Below are 14,597 nucleotides of genomic sequence, written 5' to 3'. Positions count from 1 at the left end.
TTTGAGAAAAGAAATGCCAGATTGGAATATCACTATAGATGTAACAGTCTGAAAGTCTGTACCGTCATTGGTACACCCCATGTCTGGGAAAGAGCATTGCCAGATGAATGTTTTTCTCCCAGCACCCTGTTTTCGTGACTGTCTTTCTTCTTTATATTGGTGAGGAGACCTATGTACCTTTGCGATGAAGTTGTTATCCAGGTACACATTGACAGGCCCGGCCAGCAAGGCGTACTCCGAGTCGTTCTTGACGGTGGCTCGGAGGAAGGCGTGGGGGGAGCGTTTGGGCGCGGTCTCGTGCTCGAAGGTGGGGTTGAAGTCGATCATGGCGATCTGCACCTTGTGCGGCTGGTTGTCGGAGGGGATGTTGGCCTTCCTGGGGATGTCGTACGTCGTGCTCAGCAAGCTGTCCTTGCCCTGCTGGGAAACACAACCAGGAGATGTTTTCTTTTGAGTGATTAGGTTTGTAAATTTTCTACTGAATAAGATTAGTCTTCAGTGCTTTTCTGTTCAGTCAAGTCATCCCCAAACCACCCTTCCCTTGCTGCAATGGTAAACAGAACCAGGAAATGTTTTCTTTTCAGTGATGTATCTATTTGTTAGTTTTTACTAAATAATCCTCGGATAGCCCATATCAAACTATTCAGAATGCTTAACCATGTCAATGGTTACCTTGCTGTTGATGGTCAAAGATAAGTCAAGTCTTGCCATGAATAGTTTCATCAGGTTGGTATGTCACTGAATTGAGACTCTTTTACACAACCACAGCTTTATTTTCACTGATGCTTTGGTCAGAATTGCCCTGAGAAAGGTGACAGACTGTCACCTAGGTGTGGTTATGTAAAAGAGTCTCCTTATTCAACTTGTTTCTTTTAATTATTTGTTTATTTCTTTCTACTTTACCTGTTCCGTGGAGTCTCCACCCGTAGTAAACAGTTCAGAGTCCTCCACCATGTCGATGGTCCCCTCGTCGTCGATGATGAGCGATGTCCGGTCGGGGGAGTAGATCTGTGGCTTGTCCTTCCGGCGGAAGCTGCCCAGTCCCCTCCTCGCTGCCTTCTTCATCTTCAGGGGGCTGTCTGTGATACTCTGGGGAATCCCAACACTGCAGGCACAGGTGTTGGTGTTGGTAGGGGGAAATGTATTGTTTTAATTCATGTCGTGTTTCTTTTCTTTCTTCGACTGATGTTTGGTCTAATAAAATGGAATAAACTTTTTTTTTCATTTCTGAGCCAAATGACCTTTCTGAGCCAAATGACCTTAAATTTGACATGGAGATACACGTAGAGTTGACAGGTATCCTGTGGCATTTTAAGATAAGCCTCTGAAAAGATATGTTTTCGGCCATTTGCAGAGTCCTGACCAAAAATATAACTTGGACTATATTGAGCACTCTGGTATTAAAACCAAATGAAAATGTGCAGTTTGCAGAAAATTGAAAACTAGAAAAAGATAAGGCCATCCAAAATTCAATTCTAAAAAATCCTAACATCTTCTCTTTAACTAACAAATAATCAACTGTAGAGCTTAAATTGTGTGTTAAATCAATTGGTAACCATGCTGTCAAAAACTAGCACTGTTCATATGTCATGTATATAGACATATGTCATATACATTCAGGACTTGTTGTTTTAAAAGCTAGCTGGAAACAATTCACCATTTCAAGAAAAAGTGAGACATACAGTGCTGGTGCAAGTCTGGCTAGTGCAAAGCAGTGGCAGGAGGGTGCATTAAGATTCAGAATGGTGCAGAAAGGTGCATAACAGGCAGGCGATAGATAGGAATGGCAGAATGAACCCATCCACCCATATGCACAACCTTTGCAATATGTAAAAAGGACACAAATGACCATAATTTTTTTTCTGTCTGACATATGGATACTACATGATTTCACCAAATATCTATAGTCATCTTTAATAGCAGATTGTAAAACAATAGTAACTTGCATTTCTCCAAGAGCCAGTTACAATGTACTGTACATGTAGTTAATTTGCTGATGGAACCTTTAGCATCATGATCAATTTGTATGGGAGATAGTCATGGCACAAGAAAACACTGTAATTAGTCGTTTAAAAGAAGTTTTTTCTTAGGATCTTAGGAGATAAGATGGACAATAAAGAACCTTGGACAATCTGCCATCTGATCAGCCATCACCTGGGATCATCAGGCACAGGATCTTCCTATCAGCCATGAAATTATTGAGTTTGTGACATTGGTGTTGTTGGCAGGAGAGTTTTGTATTTTATAAACTATCATTGTTGTGTTTTGTGTTATATAAACCAGAAACAAGAGGCGATGAAGAGCATGAAATCACCTGGGACTACCTGGCACTGGATTAGTCATGGATTAATCGAGCTTGTAACATTGGCGTTGTCGGCAGGAGTGTTTTGTAAAATGAGTAAAAGGTGATGAATTGGCATTGGATCATTCCATCAGCCATGGAATAATTGAGCTTGTAACATTGGCGCTGTCAACAGGAGAGTTTCATGTTTTGTAATCTATCATTGTTGTGTTTTGTGCTATATAAACCAGAGACAAGAGGTGATGAAGAGCATGCCATCACCTGGGACTATCTGGCATTGGATCAGCCATGGACTAATTAAATAATTGAGCTTGTAACATTGGCGTTGTCGTCAGGAGTGTCTAGTGTTTTATAGTCTATCATTGTTGTGATTTGTGTTATATAAACCAGAGGTGATGAAGAGCATGCCATCACCTGGGACTATCTGGCATCCAGCGACGGGTCCACCTGAGGCCACGCCCACACAGGCAAGATGGGAGGAGAGAGAAAGGTGCATTGCTCATTCACATTACCAGCACATAAGCACACAGAGAGGTGGATTCATCATCCACGTTAAAGCATGTTACAAGCAGTTAAGGGAAAACAATGCATGGCATAAGAGTGCTCATACATTTAGGACAGGTGTCTTCCTTTACCCCATTGCTTGCTCATCAATTGTAAAACAAAAGAAAATGCTAAAGAATTTTGTTGGTTCAAAATGCAAAAGAAAGCTTGTTAATGTTAAATGTTGGAAGAAAACAGAGTCTGGGGTGAAAGTCTTTTCCCTCAGGTACACACAGTTTTGAAGAGTGAATATAATCAGATACATGCACAAGTTTCCTACAAGTACAAGCCCTCTGTTTGGCCTCTTACTGAATTTTTGTGAGAAATAAAGTGGTGTGGCCTTACTGACAATACACAAAAGGGCAACATTATTACCAGACACAGAAAAAAAGATTTCCTAATGCATTCAGAGTCCCTGCTTGCTATAAGCCTTGCAATGGGGGTAATAACAGAGCACCTGTCCCGAAGTGCAGAGAGATGTTAGAGAAAGCATGGCAGTTGGAACATGCACACATATGCTGGATAGAGAACTGTGCAACACTGACAGGTCTACACTATTGTGCAATGTAAGAAAGGATGTTATAAAACAGATTTATGTACTTTGCATTCAGATCTTCATCAGACATCCATCAGTAGTATACATAAAGATACCCTGGTGCCACTAGTCTTCCTGGATTCCATTATACATATAACACATACTGTAACTGTAATAATACTGCTGCAATCTATACATGATGAAGGAAAATTACTGCTAGGTGATAACTTTCATGTATAACTTTCACCTTGAGGCTGTTTGTATATCAAAGACAGTGTCCTGCCAGCCTTTAGTGGAGTTTCAATAAATTGTCTGAGGGGAAGTCTACCTTAGTGCACACTTTTATCACTCCCTAGTCCCTATGAGACAGAAAACTCACCCGTCTGACCTATTTTTGAAGGAGAGGACCTGTGTACCGAGGCTGGGCTTTATTCTTGGAAGGAATATGTTCTCTATCTTACATCCTACAATCAAAGTAACATTTGAACTTGATCTTTTATTACAACACAAAATCTCTTAGCTATCACCCCTACCAATGAGAAAGAAAACTCACCCGTCTGACCTATTTTTGAAGGAGAGGACCTGTGTGCCGAGGCTGGGCTTTATTTCTCTATCTATATCCTACTATCATAGTATCATTTGAACTTTACGTTTTGTTACAACACAGCTAGTGTATCTGTCCTCACTCCCTACAAGAAAGAAAACTCACCCGTCTGACCTATTTTTGAAGGAGAGGACCTGTGTGCCGAGGCTGGGCGCCGTGCCGCCCACGCTGGGTAGCGAAGTGGAGAGGGAGATGGTGGCGTCCTGCCAGTTCTCCCCCGTGGCCTGGCGGATCACCCCGAAATATTGGATCTGCAAGGCAACACTCTTATTCAGCCAGCGGTTAGTAGTAACGCGGCGAGCATGGCTCGATCCCGGCCGGGGAGGCTGTCGGAGAAGGGAGAACGGAGTTATAGGCAGAGTCAGAGTACAACGTGAGACAAGGTGGAATAAGCAGGGACTGGTGATAGAGGGAAGACTGTGGCCAGAGATTGGCAGATTGAAAAGCCAAAAAAAAACTAAAAAAAGTACATTTCAATTCTTTAGGTGTCCAGTCATAGAACACATTGAATAGGTGGCAGTTTCAGAGTCAAGGGCAATTGAAGGTAGACTTGAATTGAAAAGAGAAGGTTTCTGTAGAGTGATAAAGACACAAGGAAGCCCCCAGCTAGGATCGTAGCAACCCATGAAGGTCCAATTACAACAACCTGATTACCATTTCAGCACCAAGGAAAGGGCAGACCATACCTTAAAATGGAAAACATTGAAATGTTATTTCTGTTGAAAATGAGTCAGTCTTCAAACCAGATGACAAAGGGTGATACATACAGACAAAATGAGGAAACATCTTAAGATTGATTCCATTTCTGCTTGCTTTTCAAATGACAGTGGCCTCCCACACCACCAGTCCTTGTTTCAGAATATACTAGCTGTACCCAAGCAAGCAGGAATAGGAACAACTTGTAATACAGTAATACCTTGAAAACACTGAGGATGTTTCTCAAGAGCTTTCAATCATATCAAGCTACAAACACCTTATTTCAATTATGTTTTAAATGTTTACAAGTCCGTTTTTTCAAGGTACAGCTTTTACAAGATGTTCCCATGAGATGATGCAGGCAACTACTGTTAACAGCACTAACATGCAGCTGCAATACAATGTACATTGTAAGCACAAGGCTGGTGTAGTACTAGCCTCTCCTTCACAGGGCAAGGATTGACTTCCAAGGACATCATCTTATCACTTTTAGGCCATGCCAATTTTTGTCCTTGGTTCTCAGTCATTAAAGTAATAATTGAAAACTGAGGGTTGGGGGGAAAACTCACATTTGACTACATTCACTTCATGAACCTGTGTCTTTATTTTCACTATTTTGTTTTTATATCTGAGAACCATAAAAACTAACTGGTTTGGCCTAAAATGATGGAGAAAGAACTCAGTGGGAAGAACTGACCTGATGTCTCAATTTGAAGCAGTTTGTAAAAAGAGGACTCGGTTTAGCAAAAGATATCTGTGTGTGATCTTACATACAAAAAACATTGCATGTCAAGAAATATTTGTCTTCAATCAAAATGATCCATAGTTAAAGTTGCATCTAGGTAACAACTTCCATTCCAAAATTGTATCGAGACTAAGCATGCGAATTGGAAACCCAATACCGCCAGACAATCAAGCGTCTACAATGCTGACATTCAAGCATTAAAAGTAGAATATTTGTTAGATTATAGACTTTTTTTGAACTCGTCAAATTTTTTGATTTACAGGAGCATGAAGCCAAACAAGAGAAATTTTGTTGAATGTCCACAATAAGTAAGTTTCTTAAAAGTTAACCGAGATATTTTTGTTACTACGTGTGTTTTTCTGTGACCAGAGTTAGTTGTGACAGGATAGCAAACGGTAAGACTAGTATGGCATGCTGAAGCACAGGGCATGCACAGCACCGGGACACTCCATACAACCAAGCAGGGCATTCTCACAACACACTTAACTAATGTTCCCTGTCTGTTTGATTTTTTGTGAAAAAAAGTAAGTGCAGTTAGCAGTTTTGAACTTGTGAAGAACAAATACATATCTCATGCTACACAGATTTTGCACACGCAACAATGGTGTTAGTCCTCCTCAAAACAATAAAGCGTCAAAGTAAACAATATAACGGTACCAAGATAAAGCTAATTTACATAACAAATAAGGCGCTATTTTCCATTCTAAAACTGGAACTTTCAATAACAATTTGACTTCTAATACAAAATTCATGTACTTTCTGGTATCCTAAAAAATTTCTCTCACTGGTGCTTTTCTTTCCTTCAGACAGCGTGTACTTTTTTGCTGAAGTTTCAAGTTATTTTCTGAACTTCTGTGAGAATTTCCTCCTTGGTTGGGAGGCCCTGGGAGCGATTGGAATGGAGAAAGGTAGGAGGGAGGAGGTACTGACCTTAAGAAAGGGTGATGGTAAAAGAAATGTATGAATGTCCACCCAATCCTCGCCCTGCAAACGAGGGGCAAGTGCTACACAAAACCTCAGCTCACTTATACAGGGTTACAGCAATACGCTACTGGTGGCTCCACCCCTGGGGTGTCGCCAAAATCTGAGCTCACAGACACAGGGCTACAGGAATAAGGCAGTCCACAGGTTGAAGTGGATGGTTGAATGTGCAGTGTGATGCATTTCTAGCATGTTAAAATTAAAGGTCCTGGGTCTCTGGCCATTTTAAATGTACTGCCTTCAACTTTGACATACTGCCCACAATGTATCACACTGCACATGCACACTTTAAACCAGGAACTAGCTTATATGCCACTGTTGGCTTTGCCCCTGGGTTGTTGCCAAAAAAGATTCCCACAATGCTAGTAAGAGTGGCATGCACACACATGCTTTGCATGCTCTTTGCTTGTTAGTCATGCTTGTTAATGTTTAGTAGATAGTTACATGTATGTTTGAATGCAGCATTTCAGAATGAAAATGGCAGTCAGGCTTTCCCAATGATTTAATCCAGGCTGTATGACATCAAACTGTAAGTTTTCACTGAAGATCTGATAGTATCATACTGTAATGTTGATGCCCCATAGCATGTGGAACTAACAATGAAACTTGAAGTTTTCACAAATAATTCATTTGATCCTCTAGATCTTGTTATGGTTTTAACTTCTTTTTACACTGTTTGCTTTTAATTATTATTTTTACAATACTTGAAATTGAATCTTTTAAGCATGACTGTATTCCATAGCAGTCTAAAATTTCAACAGAAAAAAGTTGTAAAGACAAAATCATACACACACAGCAAGTTCCATAGCAACTCTCTTCCCCAATGATCCCAATGAAAACCAACACTGTTCCATATAAAACAAGGGGATATGTGTGACCTGAGCTGCATTTTCAACCATGCAGCATTTCTAAGGAAATGTCCTTGTGAGACTCCAACAACTAGCCTGGGTACCATCCTATTTCTACTGGGGCTCCTTACACTTGCTACCCTTGAAAAATAGGTTAGTGAGTGTAAGGAGCCCCGGTAGAAGTAGGATGGTACCCAAGCTATCCAACAACGGCACCAGTTTGGGACCTTGACAAGAAATGTCACCATGCAGGGGACACTGAGTGATGAGTTTAATGTCAAACCTACCTTCATTGCACTGTCCTTGGTGAAGACTCTCATGTCGTATTTGGGTGCCCAGCGGGCTTTGCTCACAACGTAAGACACAATCAGCTCAACCCTCGCCTCTTCTTTTGTGTCTAAAACCACCAGAACCTCCCTGGGACAGCAAACAAAATGACCATTTACAAAGATCCAAGTCTACAAAGATTTAAGTCTAATAAATCTACAAATCCTAATACATGTACCACCTAAACCTTTTTGAACAAATACAGTACTTCTAAAATGACTAATATGCTTTTCAGTATTTCAAGTTAATGTCCTTTGATCTTGTAGAGCAATCAATAATGACACTTCACTTTGCTGGACCTAAAAAAAAGAAACACTTACATGATAAAAATGTCTATCTTAACAGAGTTTGTTCACTTTGAGTACTTATCATATCACTAAAAGTTAAAAACTTTAAAACATGGCTGACATTAGTCTAAATATCACATGATTATATTGCTCTTTACATTTACCAATAGGATTTAAACATTATGACATTAGTTGATGCTACAATGTAATCACCAGTTAGTCCTCAAGCATACCTTTTGTATGCCAACATGCTGTAAGCCATGCATCATGCATTGTTATTACCCCTAGTATTATCCATCACCATATTGTAGTAGTACAACCAATTTCTTACAATCTTGCCAAGAACAATTTAAGAGTGAATAAAGCTTGAAAGCGTGAGTAAGCCTGTACCCTACAAGACTTAGTAACATGCAGTGCAATAGTACGAGTGGAGACATCCAGAAGTGTGTTACCTTGGTTTTTCTATAGGCCTGTTTCTGGTTTTCAGAGGGGACCTGTCGAGCAGCAGGCAGAGAGACAGTCAGGAGAGGTGCAGACAGAATCAGTGGATCAAGGTAAGTCATACAGCTACTTGGAGGGAGCAACTCCAAAGACATACAACTGTACATGGCATGATACTACAAATCAGGCAACATGCTCCAGCTATCTCTCAGACTGGTAGTCCAGTGATGATGATGATAAAGATGTCATTGATGAGCAGCTATTAGCATAATTGCTATCTGGTAGTCCAGCGATGATGATGCCATCAGCAAGCTCGCAAACATCATGCTATTACATGGAATGATCATAATGCTCTTGCCACTTCTGACACAATATTAGTCAAGGGAGGATCTAAAGTTACGGTAAGGCCGCCACATCCAAAGTCATACAAGACTGTTTTATAGTGCAAAAACAGATTACCACATATTTTCCTGTTTTGTTCTATTGAAACTGTTAATATGTCCTTTTCAGTACCCCTCCAAATAAGACACATTTTGTACTTGCTACCTTCATATGGGTGAATCCCAGTAGATTGTCAGGTTTGAGAATCATCTTGACTTTGATTTTGTAAAACTATTAAACAAGTAAATCTTAAACCCTTTCTTCTTGTTGGCCAACAGAGAGACCTACAGTACGGCCTTCGGGTTTCACAGCATATCACGGACGCAATCACGGAGAATTTTTCGTGACCTCACGCAGGGTTTTGCGTGACACACGCAGGACTGTGCGTGGCACACGCAGCGTTGCGATTGCGGTCACGCGTGACTCACGCAGGGCGTAAACCGTGTCCCGTAACACGATCTCTGGTGGGAGACCTGGCACACGTTCGCGGTCTAGAACTCACCCGTAATGTTCCCACGTTGTTTCAATCAAAGATTTGCTACAAATTTGCTACGAACCGTCTGTGACGTGCAGCGCATGTTTGAACATGATACGTCTAAATAAAAGAACAGCAAATGATTTTTCCACAAGATGTTTGTTTTATTGATATCAGAAAATCCGGTATGGTAAGTTTAAGAGCAATGAATAATGTCAATTTGGCAAAGTATGCTTGTACCGGGCCCCCGATCTTTCGGTGCCGCCGCGGCTGGCTCCAGGGCCAGCCGAGCAAAATCTCCAGGAGATATGGTGAGACCCCGCACTTGCGCCGTTCCCTCTCACGTTGTTTGTCGGAAGATTTGCTACTATTTGAGGGACCGACTGTCCAGCACATGTTTGAATCCGATGCGTGTGAATAAAAGAAAAAGAACGAAATTTTCCACACGATGTTTTTTTCTTTCTTTTTTTCTTGCGCTCAGCTACGGCATCTTTCGGCGCTGCCACGGCGAGCGAAAACAACAACAGAACGAGCCGCGGCTGTCGCAAGAAAAAAAAAACGCGTGGAATTGGAAAACACGTCTGGAAAATTTAGTCATGCAAGGTCTCATCACCGACCGAACAAATCCTTCCAATGATATGTTGTTGTTGTATTTGACAATGTGTTTTAGGACTCTGTTGTTGCGATGGACGGTATCACATGGTGTACGTATTCTCATAATGAAGACAATTAATAGTGTACTGTACTTTTACCACGGCTCGTTACACGATGTAGACGCTACTAGAACTATAAAGAAGTAGCAAGAATATGGAAAGGCTTTGTTTTGTTTGTAATGCTCATCTTTGGACAAAGGCTGGGACAAACTGAACTTTAGCATAATAATATCAATTGAGTTATATGCAGACCCTGTGGTCGTGCAAAATCCTGGTGGTCCCTGACCCACAACTTTAAAACTGTGGGACATACAAAATGTACAAATGTATCTAATCTATTCCACGAGCTTCCGATCGGTAGATGCAGTCTCGCTACAAGCTGCGTGGCACGAAAATTGTAATGTGATCTGTTTATGCAAATTTTGACCTAGTTTTGTCCAATCACTGGAAAAGAAACCTCGTCCAAGCCTCGGGCAAAAATGAAACTTGCGTAACGTTACATCATTAACTTGTTACATGTTTTCTCCGCCAACAAGGTAAGTTTCTCTGACCGCTTCTAGCACCCATTACAGACCATTTACATTTAACAGATAACTTTCGTAAAATGACCAAGGAATGTCCCATGCGGCCAGCGCAGTTGTACAAAATCCTGGAGGTCACACTACCAACTAAACGGGCTTCGACCGGCAGATACCTACATCCGAACATCAAGCACCGCACAGAGGAAAGCTGGAACGTGACCTGTTTATGCAAATTCCTTTGCCTCGGCCAACTACTAGTGTATCATATTACATTTAGACGTATGCACGGTTTGTGTGGGTTTAGAACGTCGTGCGACATGTTGTCAACCTTTTCTTTTGTCTTTTTTGGGCGCCAATATGAGCCCAACATTGTTGCGATAAAATCAACAGATGATTTGATTGTTAAGTGTGTGCAAGTACACGATTGACGTAACTGTTCAAGTGTCGGTAGACTTGACGAAAAAAATTAGGTCTGCGCTCACGTGCTGCTGAATTTGATTGACACATGTGCAGCAAGGAGCGGCTTCTTTGAAACTATGTTCCCACAGAAGGAGGCCACGATGACTGTTACAATATTCTGCGTGAATTTTCTTCTCTGCACTAGCCCCGTGTTTAATATGTGGCTATTTCTTCTTGGTTTGTCTAATTTTTTTTCTTCTTCATTTGTATTAACAACAGTGTCTAAAACAGACTAATTGAAATACTTTGTAGACTGTATATCGGTAGCGTAGATCATATTTGAACTATGTTCGTGGCAATGTTACAGGGGTGGATGATCAATGAATATCGAACTCATTACGCTACCGGTTCAAGCCAATGTAGCCACGATCAAAGAATTGAGAATGCTTTCTTAATGTTTTGCCCAGTGGTGCCGTTAATATAAGCCAGTCTGCTTGAGTGCGGCACTACTGTGTACTACACCATAGTAATGTACTATATGTCCCCTTTGTTGTTGTTAAAAAAATGTATCAAATTTATTCATACACTGACATATTTAGTAAAATGAACAACCTACCGTATTTCCAACATACGGAACAGATGATGGTCGATCCTGACGGTGTAGAAGCTGCCGAATGACGATCGATAAGATCGGTATTAAACTTACCTTTCATGTTCCAAGGGCAGTAATATGTCGTGACGTCGTTTATATCTATTTATGTATTCACATAAATATCGGACCAAACTCTCATTGTAGTATCTCGACCAGATATATACGTGTTGCTGACAAACAGTCCGAGTATGTGTAAAAGAGTGACAAACAGTCCGAGTATGTGTAAAAGAGTGACAAACAGTCCGAGTATGTGTAAAAGAGTGACAAACAGTCCGAGTATGTGTAAAAGAGTGACAAACAGTCCGAGTATGTGTAAAAGAGTGACAAACAGTCCGAGTATGTGTAAAAGAGTGACAAACAGTCCGAGTATGTGTAAAAGAGTGAACTTCCTTGAACAGCCCATAACAGTTGTAGCTAAACTGACTCAAACATGTTAGAAAGTTATATAGAAACGTTACATAGTAGAAGAAATGTTAGTGACGCCAACACAACCTTGTTAGAACAGATATAAGTTTGAACAGATACGCAGACAAAACACGATTAACACATAGAATAAAAACACATTAGGTTTAATATACTAGTATGCTCTTGAGTATGGTTGCGTCCGCCGACTGACTGACGACCCGGATCGTCCGATGGCGGTGTTCCGACACAAGAGCTGCGCCAGGAACAGGTAAGTTTTGTTAGCCAAGTTGCAACCGTGACGATCAGCAGTGTGTCAAGGAAACCGGCGGATGGAAACCTGAATTCTACTTTCCTAGCCTAGAAACCTCTATCTTTAATGTATACAGTAGAGGTAATATTAGTGGCGCCAACACAACTTTGTTAAAACAGATACACAGATATAAGATTGAACAGATACGCAAACAAAACACAATTAACACATAGAATAAAAACACATTAGGTTTAATATACCAGTATGCCCTTGAGTATGGTTGCGTCCGTCGTCTGACTGACGACCCGGATCGTCCGATGGCGGTGTTCCGACACAAGAACTCAGGAACAGGTAGGTTTTGTTGGCCGAGTTGCAACCGTGACGATCAGCAGTGTGTCAAAGAAACCGGCGGATGGAAACCTGAATCCAGGTAGGTCTTCATGCCAAGTTGCAACCGTGACGTTCAGCAGTGTCAAGGAAACCGGCGGATGGAAACCTGAATTCTACTTTACTAGCGTAGAAAAGTAGCTATCGATGTCTAACCAAGGAACGTCAGTGTATCTAGAAATAGTAAGTTATGATCAAACACAATATCCTTTATTCATATTACATGTACATGTATGTCGTTTATATTATATACAAATGTATGTATATAGAAACATTAGTGGTCACTTCATGCGTATAAATAGCCAATTCATGTCCTCATATATTCAATTTATATATCCACGAAACACAGAAAAATACGGCAAAATGTAAAGAACAGCGCAAGCTGAAAAGATTGGACCCGCACGTACAAAATGTACCTCACGTGTATACAAACATGAATGCCATCTGAACAACTTTTCTGTGGGTACGACTTTCCAAACTGCAATTTACTTAGAATTTGAGCGCTTTAAATCTAACATGAAATGATGAGGATAGTCTATGATCCGGATAAAAATGAAATATAGATTCTGCATTTTGATAGTGTTTCGCCAAAACCGCAACTCAAGAAACATACACTTTCTCACGGACGTGGTCTTGATTGACATGTCGCGGCTGTTTGAAGTTTTGCCGCCCGGCGCCGGGCTGTCTGAAGTTTCGCGGGACGAAAATTCAATCATTTTCGACAACCAATCAGAGACGAGGAATACTGACAGCAAAAAAACAACAAAAAAAACTTGATACTTGTTGCATATAAATGAGGTTCTGTCACTGGTCTTTGAATAATCTTGGAGATATATCGTCGATAGGTTAAAGTTTCATGCATGATCATTATGTCATATGTATCATTGTATGTGTAATTCTGGAAACTACAGGGGCGTGTTTCTTTTTTCTTTGTTCTAGTCGGCGTGCGAGTTTTCACGGATGATTAAAAGGAATTGTTCGTAAGTGTATAAAATGATCGTCTTGGGTGGCAAGTACAATACAAAAAATTATCTCGTTAAGATTTACCTTTGCTAGACTCTCTTGACACGGTACCGTCAGTAAAGTGGGCTCTCCTAGATACACGTAAGATACACGTAATAGTGAAAGAAATGTATAGCGAATGACGCTACTTACGTGTCGCAATCTCTTCTGATCGGAACTTCTCGAGTTTCGGCGGCATAGACAAACGTAACCTTATCTTCAACGCACGGCCGTCGGGTGATGCAGCGTTGGGAGGACTGAACATTCTGGCACAGTGTTTATTTGTGACAATTAACTGTTTCCTCTACTCATCGAGGTCGGTATAATTAACTAAATTACAGACATTCAAGAAAGAAGGATCCAACTTATGAAAATATGTCCGTCGGCTTTCCTCCTAGTTAGAAAAAAATCTTGGTACATGTACCTCGTAAGTAGACAGGCTCGTTAGCCGACACCGAAAGCAGACCGAAAGTACATGTCGATCAAAAGGGCCGGCATTCTGTTCGTGTTTTAATCACTGTGTATTGCAGCGTACTTGTAAAGTATTTGCCGCTTGTAAACACGATGTCTAAAACACCACACTGTCGGTCAATTTGCAGGGTCATATTTCAAACTTTAGGGAATTTTCTGGTAAACGCATACGAGGTTTTATTCGAGATCGGTGAGATAAGAGAGAAGGCTCTCCGGGCCGAGGCGATACGTGCCGCTATTGCACCAGTTGTCTGCAACTTGTCTCCACTCGTCTAATTTCTTATATAATCTAGCCATTATTTCAATGAAAAAATCGACAGTTGTGCAGCCTTAGATGGGCAGCTACTCTACCCGTTACTTTGTTACGTAATTTTATCTTTTTGCGCTACACAATCGTTGCGTAAAATGTAGTATCTAAAGCGGCTTCCCACTGACGCAACAGTTCGCCCCAAGGGACGTTAAAGACGCACGGGTCCTCCGCAGAGTTCAGGAAGGGCTGGCCTAGACGGTCTCACACCACGTTTTTACACCTTGCGTGTTGTCACCCACGATTGTTGTCACGCGTGTGCCGCGCAAGACGTCACCCATAATCACGCGGGGCGATCGCCTCATCACGCGGGGCGACTTGCGTGAACACGCGGGGCGACTTGCGTGATCACGAAACACGATGCTGAAAAACCCGGAGGCTGTAC

General features: G+C 41.2%; 1 protein-coding gene across 9 annotated transcripts in view; it reads right to left on the bottom strand.

Moving 5' to 3' along the window:
- Nucleotides 1–14,597, bottom strand: part of LOC118422867 (protein F37C4.5-like) — a 61,727-nt gene that overhangs the window by 9,639 nt on the left and 37,491 nt on the right. For 2 of the 9 annotated variants that reach the window (XM_035830682.1, XM_035830684.1), the window contains exons 5-10: nt 8,321–8,362; nt 7,542–7,671; nt 4,090–4,310; nt 2,717–2,749; nt 904–1,105; nt 178–420 (exon numbers count right to left, since the gene is read on the bottom strand). In XM_035830682.1, coding sequence (XP_035686575.1) covers nt 178–420; nt 904–1,105; nt 2,717–2,749; nt 4,090–4,310; nt 7,542–7,671; nt 8,321–8,362 — 871 coding nt within the window. Of the gene's footprint in view, nt 1–177; nt 421–903; nt 1,106–2,716; nt 2,750–4,089; nt 4,311–6,355; nt 6,410–7,541; nt 7,672–8,320; nt 8,363–14,597 lie in introns of all 9 variants that reach the window. The other 7 variants (XM_035830687.1, XM_035830683.1, XM_035830686.1 and 4 more) reach the window with 7 other exon arrangements.

Source organism: Branchiostoma floridae, chromosome 9, assembly GCF_000003815.2.
Source record: "Branchiostoma floridae strain S238N-H82 chromosome 9, Bfl_VNyyK, whole genome shotgun sequence".
Classification (NCBI taxonomy): Eukaryota; Metazoa; Chordata; class Leptocardii; order Amphioxiformes; family Branchiostomatidae; genus Branchiostoma; species Branchiostoma floridae.
This window is presented reverse-complemented; position numbering and strand designations above follow the sequence as displayed.